The sequence below is a fragment of the Lipotes vexillifer genome, unplaced genomic scaffold, assembly GCF_000442215.2.
Source record: "Lipotes vexillifer unplaced genomic scaffold, Lipotes_vexillifer_v1.1 scaffold634, whole genome shotgun sequence".
NCBI lineage: Eukaryota > Metazoa > Chordata > Mammalia > Artiodactyla > Lipotidae > Lipotes > Lipotes vexillifer.
In genome coordinates this window covers 49,934-62,472 of record NW_006781096.1, presented here as the reverse complement: position 1 = coordinate 62,472, position 12,539 = coordinate 49,934, and the positions used below count along the sequence as shown (strand labels likewise).

General features: G+C 38.6%; 1 protein-coding gene across 1 annotated transcript in view; it reads right to left on the bottom strand.

Moving 5' to 3' along the window:
* ACBD3 (acyl-CoA binding domain containing 3) overlaps nt 1-12,539 on the bottom strand; it is a 38,400-nt gene that overhangs the window by 22,407 nt on the left and 3,454 nt on the right. The window contains exon 4 of the mRNA XM_007454487.1: nt 12,358-12,538. Coding sequence (XP_007454549.1) covers nt 12,358-12,538 — 181 coding nt within the window. The remainder of the gene's footprint in view (nt 1-12,357; nt 12,539) is intronic.

The window sequence follows — 12,539 nt, the reverse complement described above, 5'->3', positions numbered from 1 at the left end:
TTTTTGGGTTTTTTTTAATTCTTTTTTTTATTCTTTTTTTTTTTTTTTTTTTTGCGATATGTGGGCCTCTCACTGTCATGGCCTTTCCCGTTGCCGGACGCGCAAGCTCAGCGCCCATGGCTCACGGGCCCAGCCGCTCCGCGGCATGTGGGATCCTCCCGAACCGGGGCATGAACCCGTATCCCCTGCATCGGCAGGCGGACTCTCAACCACTGCGCCACCAGGGAGGCCCGAAAGTTTTTGTTTTTTAAAACCAAAAAGGCACCAACCTAACTATTCATTTTATCTTGAGCCTTATAAAAGAAAAATATGCTGCTGGTCATTCAGGAAAAAAAAAAGGTGTAGTGAGCCTGGGAAACAGTGGAGGTAGAGTGCATAGCAGAATATAACTTCCTTGTTTTGTTCAATCGGGATCCCTGAGATTTTGGGTTTTTTTCCTTTAAAAAAAAAAAGTCTGAATTCTATGAAAGTGGTTGCTTTGACCCAAATAAACGTCAATAAAGATAAAATCAGATGGAAACTTTATTCACTGGAAGACCAAACACTTTTCTGAGTAGTCATGTAATACAGCAATTTTCAAACATACACACACAAGAATTCTTATTTGCTTTAGGGAGATGATCTGAAGCTAACAGATAGGACTAGTGGGTATGAAAAAAGTATTTTAAAAATATGACTACTATAAAGTTATTCTAATGGAGGGAGGGTCCATTTCTTATGAGGTGATAAATTTGCTCCTTTATTTCAAACTAGAATTGGGGACCATGGGAGAGGGTGAGTCAACAAGGAAACTGTACCTGTCATTCAGCAAGGTGTTAGTCTAACCTTGACCCTAAAAGGTGACTCATCAACAGAGGGAGGGGAGTTTCAGGATTTTTGGATGTCATTTTGACATCTGCCCTTTTTATGCCTGATGGAATTAATTTTTCAAAAGGGGAATATGTTTTTAAGTGTAAGTTTCTGTCAAGCACTCACATAAATTTGTTCACCACCATGAATGCCAGCACTAAGCACACGCTTTGTTAACAGGCACTCACCACACCAAAACCACACCCAACAAATCTCTCTAAAGAAGAAACTGACTGTACAGGTCAAGTTCTGTGAAAATAAGCAAAACAGTAGATCCAATCGCGAATTTTACGGCCCTTTCCATAGAATCTTTTATGCATTTGCTAGTTTTAAGACTTGCTCTATAATCCTTCCTTTAATACGTATTACTGAATCTTCAATTTATTCATCATTATTCTATCTGGGAACTAAATCTGTCTTAAACACACACACACACACACACACACACACACACACACACACACCAAAGAAATGGAAACACACCAAAATGTTAATACTAATAATTATTTCTGAAAGATTGGATTACAGATTTTTCTTTATTCCTTTTTTATTTCCTCAGATTTCCAATGTGCATATGTACTTTTATATCATTTACACATATGCTTTTTTTCTTTTTTAACAAACCTTTTTAAAAAGTCAAGGCAACTTATTTTTCAGCCTTTGGGACGAGATTAACAGATCAATTATTCCCTCCTGAGGAATATACAAAACCCAGAAGGGTATACTAAGAATCCCAACCACCTTTAGTACAGGACAGTCCACATCATGTTGACATTCTAAACTTCAACGAAAACAGAAAATGAAAACACTTCACAATCAATATCATTAGGCAGACTATTATAGTATCACACAAAAGTTACTTCTCTCCTACTCTTCAGATGGCTCTAGTTCACACACCACGAAGGTTTGTTTTATTTAAGTTTTTCCGCGTTAGATGAGAATAATTTTCTCCTAAATTATTTCTTTTTTAAAAAATATATTTTATTTATTATTATTATTGTTTTTTAACTTGGCCTTGTTTCACGACTTGTGGGATCTTAGTTCCCTGACCAGGGATCGAACCCAGGCCCCGGCAGTGAAAGCACCAAGTACCAACCACTGAACAGCCAGGGAATTCCCTCTCCCAAATTATTTCTGGTTCCAAGGGCATTAAACGTGGTTAGCAGGAAAGAAGTTATGACTACCATAACTGCAATAGACAGAAAAGCCTTGCTGAAACTCAAAGATCTTTAGCCAAGACCATATTCCCAAAGGAAAGCTCTTTCAGTCCTGCCGGTAAGGAAGAGAGGCATCATCCTTGGTTCCTGCACTTACAGAGTTAATTAGTAAAAAGTCATTAAATTCAATCAATTTGGAAAAGCGCTTTCTATGGCAACCAAAAAAGACAAATATAAATTATGCTGGAAAGAAGCGGCAGAGCTATTTTTCAGATGCACGTGTGTGAAAACACATCAATGAAAAGCAGAAAATGACCACCTCTACTACCTGGAGAAGCGTGAGTACAAGGCTAGCCATTTTCAATCAAATGGACTAAAAGGGATCACTTATTGGCATCTGTCCAGTAACAATTATATTAAAAAGTTTATTTTCTATAAAATTGAAGACCAAAAGTCAGGTTAAAAATCTATTTTACCTAAAGGAGACAGACTAAAGCAGGGATTGGCAAACTAGACCAACTCTGCCCACAGTTGTTTTTTAAGGGCTGTGAGCTAAGAATGTTTTTTATCTTTTTTAAGAATTGTTAAACAACAAGCAGAAATAGACAAACAAAAAACAAAGAATATGAACACAGACCATATATGGTCCTTAATGCCTAAAATATTTACTATCTGCCCCTTTACTGAAAATGTTTACTGACCCTGGACTAAAGGAAGAAATAAATGCAAAAGCCAAATGATTTCTAAATATTTTAAAAATTCGAATATAATTAAAAGGATTGAAAACATAAAATTCAACTTCCCGTTAAACATGGTGAATTGAACACACACAATTACATCTGATCCTCAATGAAACCCCACTAAAAGGAAAAAGGAAGCCAATTCAGAGAACCCTGGAAAGGCTCAGGAATTGAAGGTACCAGGTTCTTTAAAAGCTGAAGTCTAGATAAAAATAGGGGTTCTGGTTTAAAAACTATCTAGGGACCTCCCTGGCAGTTCAGTGGTTAAGACTCCACATTTCTAATACAGGGGGCTCGGATTCGTTCTTGGTTGGGGAACTAAGATCCCACATGCCTCAGGGCGTGGCCAAGAAGTAAAACAAACAAACAAATAAATACACACACACACACACACACACACACACACACACACACACATATGTATATAAATAGAAACTATCTAAAAAGCAGGTACCCCTACCTCCCATTTTGTTTGGCAATCCCAAGCAGGCAGATGGCTACCTTGCCCCTACTTAGCAGAGGTCTGGATGTGTATACTAGAGAACACGAATCACAGATACTCCAGGTAGGAGAACACCAGCCTGAGTGAACTGTAGGACTAAAAAGAGAAATGAAATGAAAGTTACGCTAGTAAATGGTAAACAACTTCCACCCACCCTCCCTTCTCCTGTCTAGTGCCTAAATGCTGGCCAACTAGATTCATACAGGAGACAGGAATATTTTCATGAAAAACTGGCACAAAATAAAAGAACTACACATACTAGTTTGAAAGACACTGATGTCGAGGGTTCCCCGATGAAACTTCTGCCTCATTACCTACAATAAAAGCTTGTACTCAAGGTTACAATTGGCTCTCCAGTGCCTCACCCTTTAACAAGAATGAATACCCAAGGATCACCGGACATTTGAGAAAGCTCCCAACATGGGGGGAAAAAAAGGCTGAAAGAAATTTCCAACAGGAAAAAAGAAAGTCTAAAAGAAAATAAGGAATTCCAGGAGAAGGAATTCCAACACCACAGAGAGGAATTTTCAGGATGACAGTGGGCAGAGACTCACAAGGTAGAAAGCTAAGACTGAATCAAAAATTTAAGGATATCTAGGAGAGATGTCTCTTTAAAAAAACAGTTTACCTGAGGACCGAGAAAAAAATGATAATTACCTCTAACTACACAAAAGACAAAGAGTTTGCATAAGAACCAAAACATAATCAAAGTGCATGATCTGTCTCAGGTATGAATAACACAAATAGAAACAACTGACACTGATTTAATCACAAATGTGATATCATAAAATTAAGAGTTTGGGAAGAAGGAAGAGAGAGGCATACATGTATAAGCTACCTTTTTCTTTTCTTTTCTTTTTTTTCTTTTTAATTAAAGAAGCAGGGACTTCCCTAGTGGTCCAGACTCCACATTCCCAGTACAGGGAGCCTGGGTTTGATCCCTGGTCAGGGAACTAGATCCCTCGTGCCACAAGTAAGACCTGGTGCTGCCAAATAAATAAATATTTAAATAATAATAATAATTAATAAATTAAAAGCAGCAGCAGGAAAATGTTGACAAATACCAGAAGAAACAGTTAAAATAATGGAAAGTGGTTGCCTTGGGGGAGAAGGTCTTAGAGATGGGAAAGAAGAGAGACGGGGTTGGCTATTTTTCCTTATAAATTTTATAGCACAACTTGACCTTTTAAATTGCCTTGGTTTTCACTTTGATAAGGTAAAAGGAGTAAACTCATATGCTCAATTTCAGTAATCAGCTCAGAAGACATTATAACACGTGGTAGGCACAGTAATACCACCCCCCCCCCAAAGATATCCACATCTAATCCTCAGAATCTATATCCCAGTGAATATGTTAGGTTACGGGAAAAAGGGGAATTAAGATTGCAGCTGACCTTATTCTGGACTACCCACGTGGGCCCAAAGTAATCACAAGAATCCTTATAAATGGAGGGAGAGCAAGAAGAGTCAGACAGAGATTTGAAGATGTTATACTGCTAGCTTTGAAGATGGAGGAAGGGGCCACAAGCCAAAGCATGCAGCTGGCCTCCCAAAGCTGGAAAAGGCAACAGATTCTCCCCTAGAGCCTCCAGAAGGAACAGAGCTCTGCTGACACCTGGATTCTAACCCCGTGAGACCCATTTTGAGCTTCTAACCTCCAGAACTATAAAACAGTATGTGTTGCTTTATGCCACTAAATTTGTGGTAACACATTTTCCCAATAAAGAGAGAAATGGCTTCTAGATTACATTTCTATTAAATTCATAAGTATCTAACTTTACAGTTCTAGTAAGACAGCATAAATAATTTGACAATAGCATTATAATCACAGTTACCAAGCCCAAAGCTCTGAAAGATTACCCTTCCATCTGAAATTAATTAAACAAAAGGTTATTAGTCTCACGTGTCAACTGTCAGAGTAAGTTTACTGAGAAATATTTTTCTCTTCTCTCTGGAGGTAAAGATAGAGGAAGGTAACAAATTATTTCAATGTTCCTTCTAGCCTTTATTTGATGAAATGAAAGCCAATAAAATCTATGGGTTGGAAAGGATATTAAAGATAGACGACTGAACTGCACAACCAAAGTTCAAATCCTCTCTACATAACCACTTGCTCTACACTAATTTGTTACTGGACACACTATATAAAAAGGTGTATATTGTAACATCAATAGTCTAAAATGTGAGGGAGGGAGAAGTGAAAGAATAGAGTTACTGTATGCTATGGAAGTTATCAGTTTAACCTATATTTTTATACTACAGTATAGTATTTTATAGTATAACTATATTATATAAGCCTCACGGTAACAACAAAGAAAAAACCTGAAGTAGATACATAAAAGATTAAGATAAAGAAATCAAAGCATACCCACCTAGTTACTGCTTGAACACTTCTTGGTGATGAGAATTCATTGTCTCAAACAGCCTATTCCATGTTTGGATAGCTGTGATTTTTATTTTAGCTCTTTATTCTGAGTAGATCTGTCTCAATTTTATCCACAGGGTCTATTTCTAGTCCTTGGCATTAAATAAAACATATCTAACAGATCAGATCTCAAAAAAAGCCACAAAATACTGTACATCATATTTGCCCTGAGTTCTCTATTCTTTAGGCTAAATATTCCCAGCTTATTCACTCATACATACCTCCTAAAGACCCAGCTCTGCTATTTACTAAGTACATAACACAGACACAGATAACCTTTCTTAGCCTCAGTTTTGCTATCAATAAAATGGAGATAATAACTTCTCACATTTCTTGTGAGGGTTAGAAATAATGTGTTCCAAAGTCTTGATACAGTGCCTGAGTAGAGCAGACACTCATTAAACAGCAGCTATTATGATAATGATGGCAGGGATTCGAATTCCCACACTATACAAGTTGCTCTCTTCTGAATGAGCTCCATTTTGCCTTTAACCCTAAAGAATGATGCCTCAAACTGAAAGCAGTATCCAGGGACTGTCTGAACTGTATGGAAGATAGCAGGACCACCTCCCCCTTCTCTCATTCCAGATACAGAATTTCCCCCAAAGCAGCCTAAGCTCAAATCTGTTTTCTTTCATGGCCCTATCACTGCTGCCTGGCAGAGAACACACTTTGAATAAAATCCATCTTCTAGAAATATTAAAATTAAAACCACATCTCGTCCATGTTCAATTGAGAAAAAAATTGATACATTCTTATACTACTTATAAGAAAGTATAATAAATGCAGTATTTCTGAGTTAATGAGTATGAAACTCTGGAAACTGTCTAGCATGTACAAAGTGCTTAATAAAATTTGATCTCCCCCCCCATTAATTCAACACACTCTCTAATAAATTCTTGGTAATCTCTCCTCTTCCACAACATAAGCAGTCACAGAATACCAATTGCTAGGTACTCTGCTAAGAGTTTATATATATATATATACAATTCTTATAACTCTTACAACAATTTGAGTAAAGGAAGGCAGATTTTAAACAACTGAGTAGCAAAACTAGGAAAAAATACCCCAGGTAGTGCTCACTCCAGAACTCAACTTCCTAAATATTGAGCCAGAGTAGCTCTCGTTTTAGCTAACTGATAAAAGTAAACATTACCTCCTTCTGGTTGTTGGTTACCAAAGTGTACTCACTTTGTAAAAATTCATCAAGCACCATTTATGATTTATGTACTATTCTGCACGTGCAGTAAATAAAGGGGAGGCCTCAGGCAAATGTTAAAATCAGTTACACTAAAATATACACATATAAAAAATATATACAAAAAATACACATATACAAACACATATATAAACATATCCTTGAATCCAGTATTCAAAGGAAAATTTTAGTTCAGCTCAAATCTAATATGAAATAGCAAATTAAAAAAGCAGATGTTTGAAAGGCATTACTATTCTTGGCGGCTATAATTTTCTTTCTTATAAGTGTCTCTTAGGTCTATTACATCCTCCTACGCTATACATGTATACCTAAAGATAAAGACAATAAAGAAAGAAGGGAAAAATAAACTCAAAATTTAATAGATATTCAATAGTAACAATTAAACTTGAAATTATCTGAAGCTAGTCCATTTAAGTCCAGGAGGCGCACACTAATTATTGTTACCAAAGAATAAATTACAGTTGTACAGTATTTTAAAACATTAATGGAGCCATTTATAAAAGTTCTTGGAGATGCCTGTTTCAAGAGGACAAAAGGAAATGGAACTATTCAGTATGTACATATGATTGCTTCTCTGCTATCAGCAACATAACAGTGTAACTGACAGCAATGCTAGTGGATATTCATTAACAATTCCACAGAGAAACTGAGTCCTAGACTTAAGTTCCTCCAAATTCAACTACAGCTTCCTTTCACATATCACACCCTCAAAAACTTATCACTCCCCTCACACACACACACCCTAGATCTGTCTACTGAAATAACGACCAATCCAGTAGCAATGAGCGTCCACTGCTAACACCTAGATTACGGCTCTTCAAATGCCACTTCCCACTAAAGGAACCATGTCTCTTTGGAGAAATGGCTGATTCCTATGGAGGCAGGAAATGTATATGATAAATCTGGAACATCTCATCATACCAGATACCAAGGAAGCTATAGAAGACTACTAGTCATGTCAAAGGAACTTAGGAGCCAATCTTAAGAGGCCACCACTTGCTAAAGATCGTACAATTTGAGCATCAATAATAAGAGCCTAAGTAAAAAAAAAAAAAAAAAAAGGTTTACATGCATGAGTATATAACATTTTGAAAACTGTCACCTTTTGAGGCTGCTAAGGGAGACAACTCATTATTTTGAAACCTAATAATGGGAAAGAAGCATTTATCTTTCCTTTCTTATTTAAGCTATACCCCAAACCAAATAACATGTGAGGAAAAGTATTACAGTGAAGGAAAGACAATTAGAATATTACCATTTTTCAATTGCTAATGAATCACACATCCATTTTCAATTTACCAAGAGTAAAACACAATCATCATGTTGGCTAAATGCAGGCCTCTCAAAAGGTCTAATAATGTATTAGTAGCAATGAGATTTAGCATTTATCAATATTTTTGATGGGCACATTTACTTCAGTCCTTTAGAGAGGATTTTTTCATAACAACCAAAATTGGAAACTGGGTAACAAAGTTATGTAGGAATTTAGAGCAGATGATTCTCCCACACTTTACCTTTCCAGATCTCTGAAGAGATTCTCGATAAAGTGACCATGAGCAGAAAAGCAGTATCTTTCCATTAGCTCTTAATATTTTCAAGCAAATATATTAAAGAAGTTCTAAAATGTGATAAGGCAACAAGGTAGGTAGTTTTGAATATTTTCCTAGGAACACCATCAAAAAGCAAGGTTCCTATTTGCTTTTCACCTCCTATAGTGGGAAGAACTGCCTTTGGAATCAGACAGACCCAGGACCCACTCTGCCTCTTACTACTGATAACTAACGGGCCTATAGGGCAAGTTTCTCAACTAAGAAACCAGGATAACACCCCCATTGAAGGGCTTGTAGAGGATTACACAAAACAGTATATATACAGCTCTCAAAATAGTACCTGATATTTAGTGAACATCTGCTCAATAACTGGTGGCAATTATCACTCTGAAATTTTAAATTAATGCAACCATCTACCAGCTTAATGGAGTGAGGCAACAAAGTATTAGAGAAGGAAAAACTCACCCCCAAGAACTCTAAAAACCGAAACACAACTCCCCAGGTTAACTCTAACCAAGAAGTATAAAGGCTACAATAAAGCCAGATGATTCATTCCTTAACCCAAAGAGATAAGAAAACCAGCTTAATCTTCCTAAAGTAGAAGTGGGCAACTTTGCTCCTCCTTTTAAAAACCTTCAATGGTTCCTCACTGTCTGCTGTCAAAAAGGCTATTCACAATAGCATTCCAGTCCTTCCACGGATCTGACACCAACTTACCTTCCCAGCTCTCTCCATCAAACTACAGTACCTACTTCCTATTTGCCATTTCCCCGACACACGTCTTGCCCTTTCATGGCTCTTGGCCTTCCCCCTTCTCTTGAATGGCATTTGCTCTCTGGATCCTCCACATTGTATTGCAGTTGGGTCTTTAACTCCTCTTTTGGACTCTAAGTTCCATAATAGCAAAAGGGAATATACTATTCATTTACAGTGGTAACCTTATATAAAACTTGATCCCTAATAAGGATTCAACAATGTCTGGAGCTTAGATGGTAAAATGCTAACTTATATTTTCCAGTATTTTCATCTATTATTTTACTTTTACTTTCAAAAACTAAGAGGGTTAGGTAATTGACACAATGGGTTTAGTCACTGGCCTATGATCACTGTGACAGGTATAGAATGAGAAACAGGGTTCCTAATTCCCAATCCAAGTTATTTTCAATGGAAAAAGATAACCATGCTTTCAAGATTCATATTTATTCCACAGTAAAAGATAAAGTGTAATGTAATTTCTAATTCATGTGAGATACAAAACCACAAAATAGTGATTTATTAAAGTCCTTGCAAGACTGATAAAAATGCCAAGTATAATGCTGGAAAAATTCACACATTAAAACAAAGGCAGCCAACACTTGACTCACCCTACTTTCCATAATTCTTCTGACTGTTTTTAGATCCTTCCCCCCAACCCCAACTCAGGAACCTCATATACTAATAGCTTCTTCATTGCTAACATGTAATGATCCATGCAGAAAGGGAGCTTTTGATTGCTAGACTGTTATTTCTCCTTTTAAGTACTTGGATATTGCTTTGAGAGCTTAACTTAGGAACTTAGTAAATCATAACTATCAATGTAGCTTTTTTCTTTAAGGTGACTGATAACTAGGTCCCAAATTACAGGTTCCCCTAGGAGTCCTACCACTCAACAAACATGTTAAGATAATGTTAGGTTTAGAGCACTAAACCTTAAATCTGAGATGTCAAATTTCATTTAATCCAGCCATATTATATCTCTATATATAAACAAACTGAGTCTGGAAGACAAAAGTTAATTGTCTAGGAGTACATGGTAAATAGAATCCAGAGGGATTCCCTGGAGGTCCAGTGGTTAGGACTTGGCGCTTTCACTGCCGTGACCCGGGTTCAATCCCTGGTTGGGGAACTGGGATCACGCAGGCTGCGTGGCACAGCCCCAAAAAAGGAATCCAGAGCTTCCTGACTCCTAAGCAATGCTAAATTTACTGCACATTAAGAGTGTTTTAGGGACTTCCCTGGTGGCGCAGTGGTTAAGAATCTGCCTGCTAATGCAGGGGACATGGGTTTGAGCCCTAGTCTGGGAAGATCCCACATGCCGCAGAGCAACTAAGCCCGTGCGCCACAACTACTGAGCCTGCGCTCTAGGGTCTGCGAGCCTTAACTGCTGAAGCCCGTGCACCTAGAGCCTGTGCTCTGCAACAAAGAGAAGCCACCTCAATGAAAAGCCCGCACACCACAAGGAAGAGTAGCCCCCTCTCGCCACAACTAGAGAAAGCCCGCCTGCAGCAACGAAGACCCAACACAGCCAAAAAAATAAATAAATAATGGGAGGGTAAGAGTGTTTTAATCTTTCAAAGAAGACATTACTACCATTTTCAAATAAGACAGGCTCAGAAGATAAAATTACCCATTTTTTTTTTGTTAGTTATATGGCGAAAGTTAGTATTAGAAGTTCATTCTTTTCTATTCTTACACGTTATTCTGCTACAATATACTTTCATCTTATTGTACACCGGAAAAGTAAGTTCCAAGAATAAAAATTTTAAGTAAAATGTAGTTATATGAATTGTACAGAAACCACCAGATTTTTACATAAGTGGTAGTATATCATCACCTCAGGAAACTCTAAATTCAAGCCAGTGACCTAAGGGTCAAATGATCCAAAACCCATTAGCCATCACCAATTCCCCAAGCTGGCACGGAGAGCTGAACTCATCATGCAATGACGATGAATATTTCAAGGGTAAACTTTTTAATAAAAAATGCAATGAAGGGGAATGACCAAATATTCTGGAAAATTTCTAAAAGACTTTCATTAGTTTGCACAATTAGAGTCATTTTCAGAGAAAACAAATAACTTTCGAATGTATCACTACTTTCAACGACTCAACTTCAGCTAGTAAAGTATGTACTCCAAAAGGTACTCCCTCTGGGAAAAGTGTCATAAATATGCTGTTCTGGAATGTATACGGAACCTAGCAACCACGTCTAAAGTTTCGTTTGCCGATGTTTCTCCTTGCTCAACTACCCCACAAGATCTAAGTATCTCTTCTCATCAGTTTTTCCCACTGACAAGGCCATGTGACTGGTACCACCACCATCTGACGACGTGAATCACCCAATTAAAAAAGCCCACACACCACAATCTAGCTCTAAGACAAGATTTATTACAATTAATTCTGTGAGAAGTACAGAGGGTACTTTTAGGCCTTAATCTGAGAATTCACTCTTGCACATTGCTTATAAGGTAAAATTTTAACCATCTAGAAGTTACTAGTTACATAGTGAGCATCCCTTCTCTTCAGAGTTTGACAAGCCAAGGGGGACTAATCAGTACTGCCAGGTGATCAAGTCCTAAGCTCTCCAGAATGAATGGAAAGTATATATATGAAACCCATGGAAAGATTTCTTCCACTGTGGAAAAAGGGTAAAAATCGGTGGTTCTGACGTGCCAAGCCATAACAGGAAAAGGAATGCGACAGCTAAAAAAAAAAAAAAAAATATATATATGAAACCCATGGTTTCTTTTCTTCCACTGTGGAAAAAGGGTAAAAATCGGTGGTTCTGACGTGCCAAGCCATAACAGGAAAAGGAATGCGACAGCTAAAAAAAAAAAAAAAAAATTCCAGAACGGGAACCTCTGGGAAAGAGAGAGAGGGCTCATTCTTCCACCCAGGCTCCTGGAAAACCGAAAAACTAAGTCAGGTAAGATGCCCCGGTAACCTCGGGGAGGCGGGACCCGGACTAATAAACCAAGGTTCCAGACCCCTACGCGTGGGACCTAGTGGCCAAGCGGGTAGTGACAAACTTCGGGTAACCCCAAGGACAGAGCCCAGCTCCGGTCACCGCGGTCCTGCAAGGGTGGGTGAGGACGAGACGGGTCCAGTCTCCCCGGGGCGGGGCAGAGGCGGCGGGGGTGGGGCCTGCTCGGCTCACCTTTGAAGAAGCGCAGCGCCAGGCCATATAGCTCCTCCAGGCCGAAGCCCCAGCGCTGCTCCAGCCGCCTCGCCTCCTCCGCCGCGCCCCCAGCTGCCGCCTCCCCGGGCTCCGGCTGCTCCCCTGCGGCGCCCGGGCCCCGGCCGGACCCGGGAGGCGAGGGCGGCGGCAGCGGCGGCGGC